General features: G+C 46.5%; 1 protein-coding gene across 1 annotated transcript in view; it reads right to left on the bottom strand.

The window, feature by feature from the left end:
* Window positions 1-3771: 3771 nt before the first annotated feature.
* Window positions 3772-22319, bottom strand: part of LOC124017480 (solute carrier family 13 member 5-like) — a gene marked incomplete at its 3' end in the record, with an annotated part of 20135 nt that continues 1587 nt past the window's right edge. The window contains exons 2-8 of the mRNA XM_046332692.1: window positions 20242-20370; window positions 18342-18478; window positions 17794-18164; window positions 17385-17574; window positions 17074-17196; window positions 13043-13255; window positions 3772-3825 (exon numbers count right to left, since the gene is read on the bottom strand). Coding sequence (XP_046188648.1) covers window positions 3772-3825; window positions 13043-13255; window positions 17074-17196; window positions 17385-17574; window positions 17794-18164; window positions 18342-18478; window positions 20242-20370 — 1217 coding nt within the window. The remainder of the gene's footprint in view (window positions 3826-13042; window positions 13256-17073; window positions 17197-17384; window positions 17575-17793; window positions 18165-18341; window positions 18479-20241; window positions 20371-22319) is intronic.

Here is a 22319-nt window from a genome sequence, read left to right as displayed (position 1 = left end):
CTAATAACATTTGATTTGATTTGATCCAGTCCAAGCAAGTTTGTCTAAGGTTTACTGATCATTTATTTCTTTATGTTTTTGTATATTGAATCTGTATTGAGTTGTTTGTATATTCCTCCCCCCCTGTATTGTTGAATGTTTATTTGTTGCGATATCTCTGTAGAATTTTTGTTTTTTCGAGGACAGAATTGAGGGAGGGTATGGGAATCAAGGTGGGTTGACTGAGGTAGGGCGGAGAGGTAGGGAAGGGACCAGGGGGTTGGGTGGATGTGTTGTATGGAGGGAGGGAAGGAGGGTGGTTGGGATATGGTAAAATCTTTGTACTTACATTGATGTACATTCTGTAAAGCTTGAACAAAAAAATACAAATAATAAAGAATACAGTAAATACGTAAACAAATGTAAACATTATTGAAGTGACTAGTGTTTCAAATATTAAAGTGGCCAGTGATTTCAAGTCTATGTATACAGGGAAGCAGCCTTTAATGTGCTAGTGATGGCTATTTAACAGTCTTGAGATAGAAGCTATTTTTCAGTTCCAGTTTTGATGCACCTGTACTGACCTCGCCTTCTGAATGATGGCGGGGTGAACAGGCAGTGGCTCGGGTGGTTGTTGGCCTTGATTATCTTTTTGGTCTTCCAATGACATCGGGTGCTGTAGGTGTCCTGGAGGGCAGGTAGTTTGCCCCCGGTGATACGTTGGGCAGGCCGCACCACCCTCTGGAGAACCCTGCGGTTGCGGGTGGTGCAGTTGCCGTACCAGTAGGTGAGACAGCCCGACAAGATGCTCTCAATTGTGCATCTGTAAAAGTTTGTGAGGGTTTTAGGGGCCAAGCAAAATTTCGACAGCCTCCTGAGGTTGAAGAGGCGCTGTTGCGCCTTCTTCACCACATTGTCTGTGTGGGTGGATCATTTCAGTTTTTCAGTGATCTGTACGCCAAGGAACTTGAAGCTTTCCATCTTCTCCACTGCGGTCCCGTCGATGTGGATAGGGGGGTGCTTCCTCTGCTGTTTCCTGAAGTCCACGATCAGCCCCTTTGTTTTGTTGACGTTGGGTGAGAGGCTATTTTCCTGGCACCACATTCACAGGGTCCTCACCTCCTCCCTGTAGGCTGTCTCGTCATTGTTGGTAATCAGGCCTACTATTGTAGTGTCATCTGCAAACTTGATGAATGAGTTGGAGGCGTGCATGGCCACGCAGTCATGGGTGAACAGGGAGAATAGGAGGGGGCTGAGCACACACCCTTGTGAGGCCCCAGTGTTGAGGATCAGCGAAGTGGAGGAGTTGTTGCCTATCTTCACCACGGGGCGGCCCGTCAAGAAGTCCAGGACCCAGTTGCACAGGGCAGGGTTCAGACCCAGGGCCTCAAGCTTAAGAGCTTGGAGGGTACTATGGTGTTGAATTCTGAGCTATGAACATCATTCTTATATAGGTATTCCTATTTTCCAGATGGGATAGGGCATGTATCGTCTCTGGATCTATTGGGGCGGTAAGCAAATTGAAGTGGGTCTAGGGTGTCAGGTAAGGTAGAGGTGATATGATCCTTCACTAGTCTCTCAAAGCACTTCATGATGACAGAAGTGAGTGCTACGGGGCGATAATCATTTAGTTCAGTTAATTTTGCTTTCTTGGTTACAGGAAAAATGATGGTCATCTTGAAGCATGGAGAGGGACAACAGTCTTGGATAGGGAGAGATTGAATATGTCCATAAACACTCCAGCCAGCTGGTCTGCGTATGCTCTGAGGAACACGGCTAGGGATTCCGTCTGGGCCGGAAACCTTGCGAGGGTTAACATGCTTAAACATTTTACTCACGTCGGCCACAGAGAAGGAGAGCCCACAATTCTTGGTAGTGGGCCATGTCGGTGGCACTGTGTTGTCCTCAAAAGTGGGCGAAGAAGGTGTTTATCTTGTCCAGAAGCAAGAAGGTGGTGCCTGCCACATAGCTGGTTCTCTCTTTGTAGTCCTTGATTGTCTGTAGACCCTGCCACATATGTCTCGTATATGAGCCGTTGAATTGCGAGTCCACTTGGTCTCTATACTGACGTTTTGCCTGATTGCCTTACGGAGGAAATAACTACACTGTTTGTATTCTGCCATATTCCAAGTCACCTTGCCATGACTAAATGTCATGGTTCGTGCTTTCAGTTTTGCACAAATGCTGCCACCTGTGGGTGGGTACAACATCTGCTATACACATCCTGATAAACTCAGTCACCATATCAGTGTTTTCGTCTATGTTGCTCCATGGAGGCTACCCAAAACATATCCCAGTCCACATGATCAAAACAATCTCGAAGCGTGGATGCCGGTTGATCAGACCAGCGTTGAATAGTCCTTAGCACGGGTACTTCCTGTTTGAGTTTCTGCCTATAGGAAGGGAGTAGCAAAATAGAGTCGTGATCAGATTTGCCAAAGGGAGAATGGGGGAGGCCCTGGTAGGCATCCCAGAATTTAGAGTAGCAGTGCCGAGTGTTTTAACAGTGCGAGTACTACAGTCAATCTGTTGATAGAACTTCTGTAACTTTTTTTCTCAAATTTGCTTAGTTAAAATCCCTAGCTACAATAAATGCAGCCTCAGGATATGTGGTTTCCAGTTTTCACAAAGTCCAGTGTAGTTACTTGAGGGCCGTCGTGGTATCGGCTTGAGGAGGAATATACACGGCTGTGACTATAACCGAAGAGAATTCTCTTGGGAGGTAATACGGTCAGCATTTGATTGTAAGTTATTCTAGGCTGGGTGAACAAAACGACTTGAGTTCCTGTATGTTTTCACAATCACACCATGAGTAGTTAATCATGAAACATACACCCCATCCTTCTTCCCAGAGAGATATTTTCCTGTCTGCGTGATGAACTGAGAACCGAACTGGCTGAACGGACACAGTATATCCTGAGAGAGCCATGTTTCCGTAAAACAGAGTATGTTACAATCCTTGATGTCTCTTTGGAAGGATATCCTTGCCCTGAGCTCATCAACTTTATTATCCAGAGACTGAACATTAGCGAGTAATATACTCAGAAGCGGTGGATGGTGTGCGCGCCTACTGAGTTGGACTAAAAGTCCACTCCGGGTACCTATTCTCCTTCGGCTGTGTTTTGGAACAGCCTCTGGAATCAGTTCAATTGCCCCGGGGAACAAAGAATCCGGTTTGGGAAAGTCGTGTCCCTGGTCCTAATGCTGGTAATGCTGGTGAGTTACCGCCGCTCTAATATCCAAAAGTTCTTCCCGGCAGTATGTAATAACACAAATATTTCCTGGGCTAATAATGTAAGAGATAACACATAAAAAATGAAATACTGCAAAGTTTCCTAAGAGCATGACAGCCCATCTGTCGACACCATTTCTGTCACGTTCTGACCTTTATTTCCTGTGTTTTGTATTTAGTTAGTATGGTCAGGGCGTGAGTTGGGTGGGCAGTCTATGTTTGTTTTTCTATGTTTTGGGCATTTCTATGTTTCAGCCTAGTATGGTTCTCAATCAGAGGCAGGTGTCATTAGTTGTCTCTGATTGAGAATCATACTTAGGTAGCCTGGGTTTCACTGTGTGTTTGTGGGTGATTGTTTCTGTCTCTGTGATTGCACCAGATAAGACTGTTTTGAGTTTTCACATTTTGTCATGCAGGTGAAAGAGGACCCAAAAGCGACTTGGCGAAAACAGAGTCTTTAATCCAGTAAAGTAAATACAAACAAAAAACACAACTTTCACTCGAAATGACGAGGACAAACTGGAGACTCGATCTTGAACAGCAGGTGAACAGCAGGTTGCCTCGGGAAGGCACTTGAACCAGACAGACTCAGACACCTGCTCACCACGCAGCATCTGAGGAAAACACGACACGACAGGGCGATACACAAACACAGCACGGTGAATTCTAGACAAGGAACCGACAGGACAGGAACGGAACACAAAGGAAGAAATAGGGACTCTAATCAGGGGAAAGGATCGGGAACCATAGAGAGAAGAGAGAGCGAGAGAGTGAGAGAGGGAGGGGGAGAGAGAGGGATAGAAAGAGGGAAAGAACCTAATAAGACCAGCAGAGGGAAACGAATAGAATGGGAAGCACAGGGACAAGACAAGATAATAAATGACAAAACATGACACATTTATTGTTTTTTGTAGTCAGTTGTTCATGTGTACCTTAACGTATTAAAAAGAACCATGGACACTTACCACGCCGCGAAATTGGTCCTCTGATCCGTTTCGCCTCTCCTCTTCGGAAGAAGAGGAGGCAATTCATTACAGAATCACCCACCCACCAAGGACCGAGCGGCGTGGTAAAAAACAGCAGCGACGACAGCAGCAGCAGCAGCAACAACAGCGGCCAGCATCACAGGAGGAATGGACATGGGAGGATGTATTGGACGGCAAGGGTTGCTACACCTGGGAGGAGATCCTGGCGGGAAAGGATCGCCTTCCATGGGAACAGGTGGAGGCAGCTAGGAGAGCAGAGGCAGACGGAGAGGGACCCTGGGCACAGGCTGGGGAAAATCTGAGGAGCCAGCACGGCAGTGCGACAGGTACGAGACGCAGCCCCAAAAAATTTTGGGGGGGGGGCACACGAGGTGTGGTACTAAGCCAGGTAGCAGACCTGAGCTCACGCCTCGTGCTTATTATAAGCAGCGCATTACTGGTCAGGCACCGTGTTATGCGGTTAAGCGCACGGTGTCGCCAGTGCGTGTCCATAGCCCAGTGCGCTATAGGGCAGCCCCCCGAAAGTGCCATGCGAGTGTGGGCATTGAGCCAGGGCGTATGGTGCCTGCTCAGCGGGTCTGGTCGCCGGTACGCAGTTTTGGTCCAGGTTATCCTGCGCCGGCTCTGCGTGCTGTGTCTCCGGTGCGCTGGGAGGGTGCAGTGCGTCCTCTGCCTGCACTCCGCTCGTGCCGGGCTACTGTGGGAGTGGAGCCTAAGGGAGAGGTGCGTGTAGTAAGCACTAGATCTCCCGTGCTTACCCACAGCCCGGTTCAACCTGTGCCTGCACTCTGGAGGGTCCGGGCTAGAGTAGTTGTCCAGCCTGGGGAAGTGGTGCCAAGGTTGCGCACCAGAGCTCCAGTGCTCCCCCACTGCCCGGTCTTTCAGGCTCCTCCTAACACCAAGCCTCCTGAAGGTCTCCCCAGCCTGGTGGTTCCTGTGGCAGCTCCACGCACCAGGCTGTCTCTCTGTCTCCTTCCTGCAGGTGCTTCCGCCTGTCCGGCGCCGCTGCCGGAGCGTCCCGCCTGTCCGGCGCCGCTGCCGGAGCGTCCCGCCTGTCCGGCGCCGCTGCCGGAGCCCGTCGCCTGTCCGGCGCCGCTGCCGGAGCCTCCCGTCGCCTGTCCGGCGCCGCTGCCTCCTGTGGCAGCTCCACGCACCAGGCTGTCTCTCTGTCTCATCCCTGCAGGTGCTCCCGCCTGTCCGGCGCCGCTGCCGGAGCGTCCCGCCTGTCCGGCGCCGCTGCCGGAGCGTCCCGCCTGTCCGGCGCCGCTGCCGGAGCGTCCCGCCTGTCCGGCGCCGCTGCCGGAGCGTCCCGCCTGTCCGGCGCCGCTGCCGGAGCCCCTCAGCCCAGAGGCGCCAGAGCCCCTCAGCCCAGAGGCGCCAGAGCCCCTCAGCCCAGAGGCGCCAGAGCCCCTCAGCCCAGAGGCGCCAGAGCCCCTGCCCCTCTGTCCCGAGCCCCTGCCCCTCTGTCCAGTGGGGTCATTGAGAGGGGTTGCCATGGTGAGAAAGCCACGGAGGCGGACAATAAGGCGGACTAAGACAATGGTGAAGTGGGGTCCGCGTCCCGCGCCAGAACCGCCACCGCGGACAGACGCCCACCCAGACCCTCCCCTATAGGTCAAGGTTTTGCGGCCGGAGTCCGCACCTTTGGGGGGGGGGGGTACTGTCACGTTCTGACCTTTATTTCCTGTGTTTTGTATTTAGTTAGTATGGTCAGGGCGTGAGTTGGGTGGGCAGTCTAGGCTAGAATAACACATCAACCCTGTTACCCATAGATAGACAGGAAGGAATAACACATCAACCCTGTTACCCATAGATAGACAGGCTAGAATAACACATCAACCCTGTTACCCATAGATAGACAGGCTAGAATAACACATCAACCCTGGTACCCATAGATAGACAGGCTAGAATAACACATCAACCCTGTTACCCATAGATAGACAGGTACAAAGAATATTGATAAATGTGAAGCTTGCATTCAATTGCCACTCCCTGTTTGCACACAACAGCCCACTGGGCACAGACATCAATTCAATGTCTATTCCATGTTGGGTCAATGTAATTTCATTGAAATTATGTGGAAAGAACATTGACTCAATCAGTGTGGGCCCAGTGGGAAGCTTTCATTCCCCCTGTAACAAGGGGATTTATGGCTGATTTAATAAGAAATCATAAACCTTGTTCTGGTCAACCTTTTTACTTTATTTGGCACTTAATAAGCACTTACTATATTAATTTACAAAAAAAATCTTCTTGAGATGGGAAAACTTGTTTTTGATGAAGTTGAACATGTGCTCTTTATGACAGAATGTTAAAATTAGTTGAAAAAAATGGACCACCGTACACTTCTCAAAAGGCACCAAATTGGTAGAATGACCCAGCAATTGGTACAATGCAAATAGTCCGGGTAGTCATTTGATTACCTGTTCAGGAGTCTTATGGCTTGGGGGTAAAAACTGTTGAGAAGCCTTTTTGTCCTAGACTTGGCACTCCGGTACCGCTTGCCATGCGGTAGTAGAGAGAACAGTCTATGACTGGGGTGGCTGGGGTCTTTGACAATTTTTAGGGCCTTCCTCTGATACCGCCTGGTGTAGTGGTCCTGGATGGCAGGCAGCTTAGCCCCAGTGATGTACTGGGCCGTACACACTACCCTCGGAGGCCGAGCAATTGCTGTTCCAGGCAGTGATGCAACAACCAGTCAGGATGCTCTCGATGTTACAGCTGTAGAATCTTTTGAGGATCTCAGGACCCATGCCAAATCTTTTTTAGTTTCCTGAGGGGGAATAGGCTTTGTCGTGCCCTCTTCATGACTGTCTTGGTGTGTTTGGACCATTCAAGTTTGTTGTAGATGTGGACACCAAGGAACTTGAAGCTCTCAACCTGCTCCACTACAGCCCGTCGATGAGAATGTCATGCAGGTGAAAGAGGACCCAAACGCGACTTAACAGAAACAGAGTTTATTAATGTTCAAAACGGAATAACTGAAATCCTCTAGATTTGTAGAGGGGAAAACAACTGGAGAAGCGGCCACAGACTGCAGGTCGCTTCGGGAAGGCGCAGGCCGTAGTCGACTGAGACACCTGCTCACACGCAGCGTCTGATGAAGGCACAAAACACGACAGGACAGGGTGATACACAATCACGGCAAAAAACACGACAGGACAGGGCGAAACGCAATCACAGCATGGTGAATACAAAACAAGGAACCGACGGCACAGGAACGGAACACAAAGGAATAAATAGGGACTCTAATCAGGGGAAAGGATCGGGAACAGGTGTGGGAAGACTAAATGAAGATTAGGGGAATAGGAACAGCTGGGAGCAGGAACGGAACGATAGAGAGAAGAGAGAGCGAGAGAGTGAGAGAGGGAGGGGGAGAGAGAGGGCTAGAAGGAGGGAAAGAACCAAATAAGATCAGCAGAGGGAAACGAATAGAATGGGAAGCACAGGGACAAGACAAGATAATAAATGACAAACATGACAGTACCCCCCCACTCACCGAGCGCCTCCTGGCGCTCTCGAGGAGGAACACTGGCGGCAACGGAGGAAATCATAGATCAAACGGTCCAGCACGTCCCGAGAAAGAACCCAACTCCTCTCCTCAGGACCGTAACGAAAAAACGATAAAAAGGGAAACTAGGGTACTACTCTAAAAAAAATGAGAACTAGGGACAGACTGAGACACAGCAAGGGCAGGGACAAGAACAGGAGAGATGCGATGGCAGGGAACAGACTGAGACCCAGCAAGACCAGGAGCAGAAGCAGAAAAAAATTACCAGACTTCTTCTGCGCGCAGTCTGAACACGCAGCCACGAAACGGCGCGTGTCACGCTCCTGAGTCGGCCACCAAAAGCGCTGGCGAATAGACGCAAGAGTGCCTCGAACACCGGGATGACCAGCTAACTTGGCAGAGTGAGCCCACTGAAGAACAGCCAGACGAGTGGAAACAGGAACGAAAAGGAGGTTACTAGGACAAGCGCGCGGCGACGCAGTGTGCGTGAGTGCTTGCTTAACCTGTCTTTCAATTCCCCAGACTGTCAACCCGACAACACGCCCATAAGGAAGAATCCCCTCGGGATCAGTAGAAGCCACAGAAGAACTAAACAGACGGGATAAGGCATCAGGCTTGGTGTTCTTGCTACCCGGACGGTAAGAAATCACAAACTCGAAACGAGCGAAAAACAACGCCCAACGAGCTTGACGGGCATTAAGTCGTTTGGCAGAACGGATGTACTCAAGGTTCTTATGGTCTGTCCAAACGACAAAAGGAACGGTCGCCCCCTCCAACCACTGTCGCCATTCGCCTAGGGCTAAGCGGATGGCGAGCAGTTCACGGTTACCCACATCATAGTTGCGCTCAGATGGCGACAGGCGATGAGAAAAATAAGCGCACGGATGAACCTTATCGTCAGACTGGAAGCGCTGGGATAGAATGGCTCCCACGCCTACCTCTGAAGCGTCAACCTCGACAATGAATTGTCTAGTGACGTCAGGAGTAACGAGGATAGGAGCGGACGTAAAACGTTCTTTTAGAAGATCAAAAGCTCCCTGGGCGGAACCGGACCACTTAAAACACGTCTTGACAGAAGTAAGAGCTGTGAGAGGGGCAGCAACTTGACCGAAATTACGAATGAAACGCCGATAGAAATTAGCGAAACCTAAAAAGCGCTGCAACTCGACACGTGACCTTGGAACGGGCCAATCACTGACAGCTTGGACCTTAGCGGAATCCATCTGAATGCCTTCAGCGGAAATAACGGAACCGAGAAAAGTAACGGAGGAGACATGAAAAGAGCACTTCTCAGCCTTTACGTAGAGACAATTCTCTAAAAGGCGCTGTAGAACACGTCGAACGTGCTGAACATGAATCTCGAGTGACGGAGAAAAAATCAGGATATCGTCAAGATAGACAAAAACAAAAATGTTCAGCATGTCTCTCAGAACATCATTAACTAATGCCTGAAAAACAGCTGGCGCATTGGCGAGACCGAACGGCAGAACCCGGTACTCAAAATGCCCTAACGGAGTGTTAAACGCCGTTTTCCACTCGTCCCCCTCTCTGATGCGCACGAGATGGTAAGCGTTACGAAGGTCCAACTTAGTAAAGCACCTGGCTCCCTGCAGAATCTCGAAGGCTGATGACATAAGGGGAAGCGGATAACGATTCTTAACCGTTATGTCATTCAGCCCTCGATAATCCACGCAGGGGCGCAGAGTACCGTCCTTCTTCTTAACAAAAAGAACCCCGCCCGGCCGGAGAAGAAGAAGGCACTATGGTACCGGCGTCAAGAGACACAGACAAATAATCCTCGAGAGCCTTACGTTCGGGAGCCGACAGAGAGTATAGTCTACCTCGAGGAGGCGTGGTCCCTGGAAGGAGATCAATACTACAATCATACGACCGGTGAGGAGGAAGGGAGTTGGCTCGGGACCGACTGAAGACCGTGCGCAGATCATGATATTCCTCCGGCACTCCTGTCAAATCGCCAGGTTCCTCCTGAGAAGTAGGGAGAGAAGAAACGGGAGGGATGGCAGACATTAAACACTTCACATGACAAGAAACGTTCCAGGATAGGATAGAATTACTAGACCAATTAATAGAAGGATTATGACATACTAGCCAGGGATGACCCAAAACAACAGGTGTAAACGGTGAACGGAAAATCAAAAAGAAATAGTCTCACTGTGGTTACCAGATACTGTGAGAGTTAAAGGTAGTGTCTCAAATTTGATACTGGGAAGATGACTACCATCTAAGGCAAACATGGGCGTAGGCTTGTCTAACGGTCTGAAAGGAATGTTATGTTTCCGAACCCATGCTTCGTCCATGAAACAACCCTCAGCCCCAGAGTCAATCAAGGCACTGCATGTAGCACCCGAACCGGTCCAGCGTAGATGGACCGACATAGTAGTACAAGATCTAGATGAAGGGACCTGAGTAGTAGCGCTCACCAGTAGCCCTCCGCTTACTGATGGGCTCTGGCCTCTTACTGGACATGAATTAACAAAATGTCCAGCAACTCCGCAATAGAGGCACAGGCGGTTGGTGATCCTCCGTTCCCTCTCCTTAGTCGAGATGCGAATCCCTCCCAGCTGCATGGGCTCAGTCTCAAAGCCAGCGGAGGGAGATGGTTGCGATGCGGAGCAGGGAAACACCGTTGATGCGAGCTCTCTTCCACGAGCCCGGGGACGAAGATCTACCCGTCGTTCTATGCGGATGGCGAGAGCAATCAAAGAGTCCACATCTGAAGGAACCTCCCGGGAGAGAATCTCATCCTTAACCACTGCGTGGAGTCCCTCCAGAAAACGAGCGAGCAGCGCCGGCTCGTTCCACTCACTAGAGGCAGCAAGAGTGCGAAACTCAATGGAATAATCCGTTATGGACCGTTCACCTTGGCATAAGGAAGCCAGGGCCCTAGAAGCCTCCCCCACCAAAAACTGAACGGTCAAAAACCCGAATCATCTCCTCTTTAAAGTTCTGGAATTTGTTAGAGCAATCAGCCCTTGCCTCCCAGATAGCTGTGCCCCATTCTCGAGCCCGGCCAGTAAGGAGTGAAATGACGTAAGCAACTCGAGCTCTCTCTCTAGAGTATGTGTTGGGTTGGAGAGAGAACACAATCTCACACTGCGTGAGAAAGGAGCGGCACTCAGTGGGCTGCCCGGAGTAGCAAGGTGGGTTATTAACCCTAGGTTCTGGAGGCTCGGCAGGCCAGGAAGTAACAGGTGGCACGAGACGTAGACTCTGGAACTGTCCAGAGAGGTCGGAAACCTGAGCGGCCAGGTTCTCCACGGCATGGCGAGCAGCAGACAATTCCTGCTCGTGTCTGCCGAGCATGGCTCCTTGGATCTTGACGGCAGTGTAAACAGCGTCTGAAGTCGCTGGGTCCATTCCTTGGTCGGTTCCTTCTGTCATGCAGGTGAAAGAGGACCCAAACGCGACTTAACAGAAACAGAGTTTATTAATGTTCAAAACGGAATAACTGAAATCCTCTAGATTTGTAGAGGGGAAAACAACTGGAGAAGCGGCCACAGACTGCAGGTCGCTTCGGGAAGGCGCAGGCCGTAGTCGACTGAGACACCTGCTCACACGCAGCGTCTGATGAAGGCACAAAACACGACAGGACAGGGTGATACACAATCACGGCAAAAAACACGACAGGACAGGGCGAAACGCAATCACAGCATGGTGAATACAAAACAAGGAACCGACGGCACAGGAACGGAACACAAAGGAATAAATAGGGACTCTAATCAGGGGAAAGGATCGGGAACAGGTGTGGGAAGACTAAATGAAGATTAGGGGAATAGGAACAGCTGGGAGCAGGAACGGAACGATAGAGAGAAGAGAGAGCGAGAGAGTGAGAGAGGGAGGGGGAGAGAGAGGGCTAGAAGGAGGGAAAGAACCAAATAAGATCAGCAGAGGGAAACGAATAGAATGGGAAGCACAGGGACAAGACAAGATAATAAATGACAAACATGACAGAGAATGGGGGTGTACTCGGTCCTCCTTTTCCTGTAGTCCACAATCATCTCCTTAGTCTTGGTTATGCTGAGGGATAGGTTGTTATTCTGGCACCTCCCGGCCAGGTCTCTGACCTCCTCCCTATAGGCTGTCTCGTCGTTGTCGGTGATCAGGCCTACCACTGTTGTGTCATCTGCAAACTTAATGATGGTGTTGGAGTTGTGCCTGGCCATGCAGTTGTGGGTGAACAGGGAGTACAGGAGGGGACTGAGCACGCACCCCTGGGGGGCTCCAGTGTTGAGAAACTGCATGGCAGATGTGTTGCTACCTAACCTCACCACCTGGGGGCGGCCAGTCAGGAAGTCCAGGATCCAGTTGCAGATGGAGGTGTTTAGTCCCAGGATCCTTAGCTTAGTGATGAGCTTTGAGGGTACCATGGTGTTGAACACTGAGCTGTAGTCAATTAATTGCATTCTCACATAAGTGTTCCTTTTGTCCAGGTGGGAAAGGGCAGTGTGGAGTGCAATAGAGATTGTGTCACCTGTGGATCTGTTTGGGCGGTATGCAAATTGTAGTGGCTCTAGGGTTTATTGGACAATTGTGTTAATGTGAGCCATTACCGGGGATTCAAGGCTGTAAATTAATTTACAGTATGACTAATAGAATAATCAGATCTTGGAACCAATCCTATTGGTCTCCTACAGGATTCTATTCTACAGGATAGGTTCCAGAATAAATACAAATACAAATAAAGAGTGGATTGACGTAATGGACAGAGTATGTTTGATGACCTTAGCCACAGTTTGAACCAGGATTCTGCTATAATCAACACCTGTTTCCATGGTGATGTGCCCATTCATAGATCGACAGACGTCACATATGCCCTCTGTGATAGGGTGGTCACGTGACCAGATAAGAGAGAACGCAGTGTGTGCCTCTCCTGCCCATCGATCTGTTTGTCATAAAGAAGTGTGCTTACTCTCTCATTCACTCTAGTGAGATCATGTTTCCCAGACTCTGTGTGTGCATGTGCCTATGCAAGTCGTTGTGTGTGCCGGTCAGAGCTTGTGTACGTGCACAAGGTTGTGTTTCTGTGTGTCAAAGTTCAGAACATGTTTATTGACGCAACACAGATGGTTTACTCTGTGAACAACACGTTTTGTACATTTGTGTTTGTTTTCTCCTGTTCCTCGTGTCCTGACTCTTGTTCTAACAGAAGGTTCTGGGTCGAAAGACCACTCAGGTAATCTATCCTTCAGATCAAGCTTGTGTTACTGTGCATGTGTCTGTATATTTCCACCTGCTAGTGTTTTGTGTGTGAGTCTGTGTGGTTGAGTATATATGGTGTGTAAAGTATTTCACACTGTGGTGTGTGTTACATACTCTGCCTTTGTGTTGAAGATGTGGGTTGCCCATCCGTTGATGAAGCCTGGGCTTCGTGTGAACCACAACACCACCAGCAGAATGAAGAGCCCCAGGACACTCAACTCTCCATAGGACACTGGCCCCAGACGACGATGCTCCTCACGGATCAAATCATACGCTGCATGTTCTTTCTCTGACTGCACAGCACCACAGCCCCACGTACGCTTCAGACTAGAGAGGAAGAGGGGGAGAAAGGGACAAGAGAAATGAGTGGGGGAGCAAAAGAGAAGGGGGTGAGAGAAAGACAGAGTGAGTGAGAGAGAGAGAGATTATTTAAACTAAAAAGTCAGATAAGAAGCAGAGTGAATGAGAGAGAGAGATTATTTAAACTAATAGGTCAGATAAGAAGCAGAGGGAGTGAGAGAGAGAGATTATTTAAACTAATAGGTCAGATAAGAAGCAGAGGGAGTGAGAGAGAGAGATTATTTAAACTAATAGGTCAGATTAGATGCAGAGAGAGTGAGAGAGAGAGATTATTTAAACTAATAGGTCAGATAAGAAACAGAGGGAATGAGAGAGAGAAATTATTTAAACTAATAGGTCAGATAAGAAGCAGAGTGAGTGAGAGAGAGAAATTATTTAAACTAATAGGTCAGATAAGAAGCAGAGTGAGTGAGAGAGAGAGATTATTTAAACTAATAGGTCAGATAAGAAGCAGAGGGAGTGAGAGAGAGATTATTTAAACTAATAGGTCAGATAAGAAGCAGAGGGAGTGAGAGAGAGAGATTATGTAAACTAATAGGTCAGATAAGAAGCAGAGGGAGTGAGAGAGAGAGATTATTTAAACTAATAGGTCAGATAAGAAGCAGAGGGAGTGAGAGAGAGAAATTATTTAAACTAATAGGTCAGATAAGAAGCAGAGTGAATGAGAGAGAGAAATTATTTAAACTAATAGGTCAGATAAGAAGCAGAGGGAGTGAGAGAGAGAAATTATTTAAACTAATAGGTCAGATAAGAAGCAGAGTGAATGAGAGAGAGAGATTATTTAAACTAATAGGTCAGATAAGAAGCAGAGGGAGTGAGAGAGAGAAATTATTTAAACTAATAGGTCAGATAAGAAGCAGAGTGAATGAGAGAGAGAGAAATTATTTAAACTAATAGGTCAGATAAGAAGCAGAGGGAGTGAGAGAGAGAGATTATTTAAACTAATAGGTCAGATAAGAAGCAGAGGGAGTGAGAGAGAGAGATTATTTAAACTAATAGGTCAGATAAGAAGCAGAGGGAGTGAGAGAGAGAAATTATTTAAACTAATAGGTCAGATAAGAAGCAGAGTGAATGAGAGAGAGAAATTATTTAAACTAATAGGTCAGATAAGAAGCAGAGGGAGTGAGAGAGAGAAATTATTTAAACTAATAGGTCAGATAAGAAGCAGAGTGAATGAGAGAGAGAGATTATTTAAACTAATAGGTCAGATAAGAAGCAGAGGGAGTGAGAGAGAGAAATTATTTAAACTAATAGGTCAGATAAGAAGCAGAGTGAATGAGAGAGAGAAATTATTTAAACTAATAGGTCAGATAAGAAGCAGAGGGAGTGAGAGAGAGAGATTATTTAAACTAATAGGTCAGATAAGAAGCAGAGGGAGTGAGAGAGAGAGATTATTTAAACTAATAGGTCAGATAAGAAGCAGAGGGAGTGAGAGAGAGAAATTATTTAAACTAATAGGTCAGATAAGAAGCAGAGTGAATGAGAGAGAGAAATTATTTAAACTAATAGGTCAGATAAGAAGCAGAGGGAGTGAGAGAGAGAAATTATTTAAACTAATAGGTCAGATAAGAAGCAGAGTGAATGAGAGAGAGAGATTAATTAAACTAATAGGTCAGATAAGAAGCAGGGGGAGTGAGAGAGAGAGATTATTTAAACTAATAGGTCAGATAAGAAGCAGAGGGAGTGAGAGAGAGAGATTATTTAAACTAATAGGTCAGATAAGAAGCAGAGGGAGTGAGAGAGAGAGATTATTTAAACTAATAGGTCAGATAAGAAGCAGAGGGAGTGAGAGAGAGAAATTATTTAAACTAATAGGTCAGATAAGAAGCAGAGTGAATGAGAGAGAAATTATTTAAACTAATAGGTCAGATAAGAAGCAGAGTGAGTGAGAGAGAGAGATTATTTAAACTAATAGGTCAGATAAGAAGCAGAGGGAGTGAGAGAGAGATTATTTAAACTAATAGGTCAGATAAGAAGCAGAAGGAGTGAGAGAGATTATTTAAACTAATAGGTCAGATAAGAAGCAGAGGGAGTGAGAGAGAGAAATTATTTAAACTAATAGGTCAGATAAGAAGCAGAGTGAATGAGAGAGAGAAATTATTTAAACTAATAGGTCAGATAAGAAGCAGAGGGAGTGAGAGAGAGAGATTATTTAAACTAATAGGTCAGATAAGAAGCAGAGGGAGTGAGAGAGAGAGATTATTTAAACTAATAGGTCAGATAAGAAGCAGAGGGAGTGAGAGAGAGAAATTATTTAAACTAATAGGTCAGATAAGAAGCAGAGTGAATGAGAGAGAGAGATTATTTAAACTAATAGGTCAGATAAGAAGCAGAGGGAGTGAGAGAGAGAAATTATTTAAACTAATAGGTCAGATAAGAAGCAGAGTGAATGAGAGAGAGAAATTATTTAAACTAATAGGTCAGATAAGAAGCAGAGGGAGTGAGAGAGAGAGATTATTTAAACTAATAGGTCAGATAAGAAGCAGAGGGAGTGAGAGAGAGAGATTATTTAAACTAATAGGTCAGATAAGAAGCAGAGGGAGTGAGAGAGAGAAATTATTTAAACTAATAGGTCAGATAAGAAGCAGAGTGAATGAGAGAGAGAACTTATTTAAACTAATAGGTCAGATAAGAAGCAGAGGGAGTGAGAGAGAGAAATTATTTAAACTAATAGGTCAGATAAGAAGCAGAGTGAATGAGAGAGAGAGATTATTTAAACTAATAGGTCAGATAAGAAGCAGAGGGAGTGAGAGAGAGAAATTATTTAAACTAATAGGTCAGATAAGAAGCAGAGTGAATGAGAGAGAGAAATTATTTAAACTAATAGGTCAGATAAGAAGCAGAGGGAGTGAGAGAGAGAGATTATTTAAACTAATAGGTCAGATAAGAAGCAGAGGGAGTGAGAGAGAGAGATTATTTAAACTAATAGGTCAGATAAGAAGCAGAAGGAGTGAGAGAGAGAAATTATTTAAACTAATAGGTCAGATAAGAAGCAGAGTGAGTGAGAGAGAGAGATTATTTAAACTAATAGGTCAGATAAGAAGCAGAGGGAGTGAGAGAGAGATTATTTAAACTAATAGGTCAGATAAGAAGCAGAGGGAGTGAGAGAGAGAGATTATGTAAACTAATAGGTCAGATAAGAAGCAGAGGGAGTGAGAGAGAGAGATTATTTAAACTAATAGGTCAGATAAGAAGCAGAGGGAGTGAGAGAGAGAAATTATTTAAACTAATAGGTCAGATAAGAAGCAGAGTGAATGAGAGAGAGAAATTATTTAAACTAATAGGTCAGATAAGAAGCAGAGGGAGTGAGAGAGAGAAATTATTTAAACTAATAGGTCAGATAAGAAGCAGAGTGAATGAGAGAGAGAGATTATTTAAACTAATAGGTCAGATAAGAAGCAGAGGGAGTGAGAGAGAGAAATTATTTAAACTAATAGGTCAGATAAGAAGCAGAGTGAATGAGAGAGAGAAATTATTTAAACTAATAGGTCAGATAAGAAGCAGAGGGAGTGAGAGAGAGAGATTATTTAAACTAATAGGTCAGATAAGAAGCAGAGGGAGTGAGAGAGAGAGATTATTTAAACTAATAGGTCAGATAAGAAGCAGAGGGAGTGAGAGAGAGAAATTATTTAAACTAATAGGTCAGATAAGAAGCAGAGGGAGTGAGAGAGACATTGCCCCTATTTGGCCTATGCAAACCTTTACAAATATCATGTCGTGGTTGAACTGAGAAGAGAGAGTAGAGTTAGAATAATGCACTGTGATGCTCTGGCCAGGTCACTCACTCGAAGCCGATGAAGATGAGCTGGAGCCAGAGCCAGGCCAGCGTCAGCATTAGCAGCATTGTGGGGAAGGCAAAGGCGAACCACGAGGCAAAGTTAACCACGTCACCGTTCTGAGGGAAGAGTCTGACAGTGGGTTTTTGTTAAGAACTTCACTTCTCAAAAATGTTAAATGCCAGTTGATCAACACGATATGTTCGGATACCCATATCTATATTCATACATGGGATATGCACTAACATTTGTGAGGTGTATGTCTGTGAGAGGTACATATGCTATGTGTGTGTGCGTGCGTGCGTGCGTGTGTTACATACTGGCTCATCTGCCCTGTGAGGACGAGGTTGGGTCCGGTACCAGTGAGAGTGGCAGTGCCTCCAATGCTGGCAGCGTAACACACACACAACGTCAAGCCTTTACACATTTTCGTCCTCTCCTTCTCCTCCTCTTCCTCACAAACCTGCTCCTCTGCTTCAGTCCGCTCTTTCAAGACCATAGACACTACCACTTTATACAGAGGGGAAGGGGGAGACAATACCACTATATATTAGAGAGGTTTGGGAATCAGGACTACCAAGAGGTCACAGCCAAAGTTGTTAGCTAGGCAGGCTATAGTGTGCCTGTTGCCTGTAGACATACAACCTAAGTCTATATTTGTCTGAAATCGCCATGTACATGTAACTGTATTATAGCGTGTTTGTGATAAGGCAGTACTCCAATTCTCACCTAGCCCCCTGCTCTGACCTCTGCCTCCAGCCCAGTGCCCCTCACCTGGCTTCCCATCAGCCAGAGAGTTGTCCTGGTGAACTGGTTTGTCTGGGGAGTCCAGTCTATCCTCTGTGGCTGGTTTCTCCAGTGGAATGTGATTGTCCTGGATGATAAGTCTGTCCTGTGGGTTTGAACTGTTCTCCAGTCTTTCCTCAGGAATCATACCATTCTCCTGGCTCTGGGGGATGGGCAAGGGCTTCTCCCCATTCTGTGGGCTGTTGAGCTGCTCCAGGACAGCCTGGACAATGGGGACCATCATAGCTGTGGTGGCTGTGTTACTGATCCACATGGACAGGAATGCTGTCACACCCATGAACCCTAGCATCAGACTGGCGTGGACAGCAAAAGGGGGCCAGTGTATCAGAAAGAGAAAAGAGGAAGTGGAGAAGGAGGAAATAATGCTAGGCTTTAGCTCAGTGGGTTTACATGGTCTTGAATTTTGCAGACAATCCTGATTTGATACCTGATAAACTGATAAAGATAGACACCTGTGATTAGCTACTCACAGGGCAGGCCGCACCCCCACAACAAGTAGAACCCTGAGGGCGATGCGCTTGTGAAGGTTCCATGTCTCCACGGCAACAGCCACCATCAGACCGCCTACAAACAGCATGTTGGTGTCCTTCAGGTACTGCATACACACCTGATACAGATGTAGGATCTTACTTTGATCCAGTTTGCTACAGCAGGAAAATAATCTCTCAACAGGAAATGTCTATTATTATGTGGATTATAATGAATGGACATTTTTGTAGGGGTTGATACAATATATACACAATTATGTGGACACCCCTTCAAATGAGTGGATTTGGCTATTTCAGCCACACCTTTTGCTGATAGTTATATAAAATCGAGCACACAGCCATGCAATCTCCATAGACAAATATTGGCAGTAGAATGGATTTACGGCAGAGCTCAGTGACTTTCAACGTGGTGCCGTCATAGGATAACATCTTTCAAACAAGTCAGTTCATCAAATTTCTGCTCTGCAAGAGCTGTGCCGGTCAACTGTAAGTGCTGTTATTGTGAAGTGGAAATGTCTAGGAGCAACAACGGCTCAGCTGGGACCTCCGAGTGCTGAAGCGTGTGAAAATCGTCTCTCCTCAGTTGCAACACTCACTACTGAGTTCCAAACTGCCTCTGGAAGCAACATCAGCACAAGAACTGTTCGTCAGGAGCTTCATGAAATGGGTTTCCAAGGCCAAGCAGCCTAAGATCACCATGCGCAATGCCAAGCGTCAGCTGGAGTAGTGTAAAGCTCGCTGCCATTGGACACTGGAGCAGTGGACACGCGTTCTCTGGAGGGATGAATCACGCCTTACCATCTGGCAGTTCGACGGACAAATCTGGGTTTGGCGGATGCCAGCAAAACGCTACCTGCCCCAATGCCTAGTGCCAACTATAACATTTGGTGGACGAGGAATATTAGTCTGGGGCTGTTTTTCATGGTTCGGGCCCCTTTGTTCCAGTGAAGAGAAGTAATATAATAATAATAATATATGCCATTTAGCAGACGCTTTTATCCAAAGCAACTTACAGTCATGTGTGCATACATTCTACGTATGGGTGGTCCCGGGGATTGAACCCACTACCCTGGCGTTACAAGCGCCATGCTCTACCAACTGAGCTACAGAAGTCTTAATGCTACAGCATACATTGACATTCTAGACGATACTGTGCTTCCAACTTTGTGGCAACAGTTTGGGGAAGGCCCTTTCCTGTTTCCGCATGACAATGCCCCCGTCCATCATTTTTTATAAATACAATGACGGCCTATCCCAGCCAAACCCTAACCCGGACAACGCTGGGCAAATTGTGCACCGCCCTATGGGACTCCCAATCACAGCCGGTTGTGATACAGCCTTGAATCAAACCAGGGTCTGTAGTGATGCCTCTAGCACTGAGATGCAGTGCCTGAGACCGCTGCGTCACTCGGCGAGATCGGTGTGGAAGAACTTGACTGGCCTGCACAGAGCCCTGACTTCAACCCCATCGAACACCTTCGGGATGGATTGCCGACTGCGAGCCAGGCAAAATCACTCAACATCAGTGCCCAACCTTACTAATGCTCTTGTGGCTGAATGGACGTAAGTCCCCAAAGTAATGTTTCAACATCTAGTGGAAAGCCTTCCCAGAAGAGTGGAGGCTGTTATAGCAGCAAAGCTGGGACCAACTCCATATTAATGCCCATGATTTTGGAATGAGATGTTCGACGAGCAGTTGTCCACATATTTTTGATCATGTAATGTACATTTTCGGTAAGGAAGAATCAAGTTAAAGTGGCAATTACAAACTTCAAAAGCCTTTAACCTCAAATACTCTACAGGTTTTACATTTCCTGCATCGCAGTAAAGTTCTCCTGCAGCAGGGTGCTCAAATTAAGATCCTACATCTTTACGCACGTACCTGCTTGGACTCCATGATGCCAAACAGAGGGAAAAGGACAGCGGGCAGGAGAGCAGTCACCGCTAGTGGCAATACCTCAGTACACCAGTACACTGCCATCAGAGCTATCACATAGGCACATCTTGCCTCCTGCAAACCCACACAGTTACAATACTCTATTTAGAGCCATATAGAAGTACAGAGAACCCAAATATTCTTGAGTTCAAAAGGACACAAACACACACACACACACACACACACACACACACACACACACACACACACACACACACACACACACACACACACACACACACACACACACACACACACACACACACACACACACACACACACACACACACACACACACACACACACACACACACACACACACACACACACACACAAAATAACTGAAGCACACGAACACAATGTTCTCTATGTCTGGGGGTGCCATTGTATAAACGTTGATCTGCGATGTGAATTCGTCGAGCTCAAGTAATGTAAACTTGAACTTCAACACCCTATGGTGTGACAAGGAAATGTTTCTACGCCAGGAGTGGGCAGCCCCGGTGCACAACTGAATAAGAGAACAAGTACATTAGAGTGTATAGTTTGAGAAAGTCCTCAACTAGCAGCTTCATTAAATAGTACCCGCAAAACACCAGTCTCAAAGTCAACCGTGAAGAGGTCGACTCCGGGATGCTGGCCTTCTAGGCAGAGTTGCAAAGACAAAGCTATATCCCAGACTGGCCAATAAAAAGAAAAGATTAAGAAGGGAAAACGAACAGACACTGGACAGAGGAACTCTGACTAGAAGGCCAACATCCTGGAGTCGCCTCTTCACTGTTGATGTTGAGACTGGTGTATTGTGGGTACTATTTAATGAAGCTGCCAGTTGAGGAGTTGTGAGGCATCTGTTTCTCAAACTAGACACTCAAATGTACTTGGCATCTTGCTCAGATGTGCACCAGGGTCTGCCACTCCTCTTTCTATTCTGGTTAGAGACAGTTTGCCCTGTTCTGTGAAGGGAGTGGTACACAGCATTGTACGATATCTTCAGTTTTCTGGTAATTTCTCTCATGGAATAGCCTTGACTTCTCAGAACAAGAATAGACTGACGAGTTTCAGAAGAAAGGTCTTTGTCCCTGGCCATTTTCAGCCTGTAATAAAACCCACAAATGCTGAAGCTCCAGATACTCAACTAGTCTAAAGAAGGTCCGTTTTATTGCTTCTTTATTGAGCACAACAGTTTTCAGCTGTGCTCACATCATCGCAAAATGGTTTTCTAATGATCAATTAGCCTTTTAAAATGCTAAACTTGGATTAACTAACACAACGTGCCATTGGAACACAGGTGTGATGGTTGCTGATAATGGGCCTCTGCACGCCTATGTAGATATTCCATAAAAAATCTGCCGTTTCCAGCTACAATAGTAATTTACAACATTAACAAGGTCTACACTGTATTTCTGATCAATTTGATGTTATTTTAATGGACAAAAAAATGCTTTTCTTTCAAAAACAAGGAAATATTTAAATGACCCCAAACTTTTTAACGGTAGTGTATGTGCTGCGCAAATTCAATCAGTGTTCAGACATGAGTAATTATACAGTTTTGGAATCCTTATTACTTCAGCACCCCTACTTCCCATGGCTATAACCTTCTGTCTTATGTAACCAAACCAAATGTAACATATCATACTAATTTGAGTTGTCACGGTTTTCCGTTTACTATATTACTTGTAGTCTTTGAGACCAGGCTGCTTAGCGGGGCAGTTCTATCTTAAGAGGACAAGAAATGGTTAAAGACAACACGAGAGTTCTGCACTAAGTTCACCCCTGGCGCAAGCTGAAAGAATGTGTCACCCCCTTGTCACACCAGGTCCTGACCCTGTTACCCTCTGTACATTTGTAGGAATTTCCATTTTCTGAATTGGCAGAAAAAGTGCGCTCTTCTGAAAAATAAATCAACATAATACATCTGTGTGTGTGTGTCTGTGCATGCGTGTGTGTTTGTGTGTCTGTGCATGCGTGTTTGTGTGTCTGTGCATGCGTGTTTGTGTGTCTGTGCATGCGTGTGTGTTTGTGTGTCT

The sequence above is a fragment of the Oncorhynchus gorbuscha genome, unplaced genomic scaffold, assembly GCF_021184085.1.
Source record: "Oncorhynchus gorbuscha isolate QuinsamMale2020 ecotype Even-year unplaced genomic scaffold, OgorEven_v1.0 Un_scaffold_2233, whole genome shotgun sequence".
Classification (NCBI taxonomy): domain Eukaryota; kingdom Metazoa; phylum Chordata; class Actinopteri; order Salmoniformes; family Salmonidae; genus Oncorhynchus; species Oncorhynchus gorbuscha.
The sequence above is the reverse complement of the archived record's forward strand: the minus strand, read 5'-3'. Positions and strand labels throughout refer to the sequence as shown.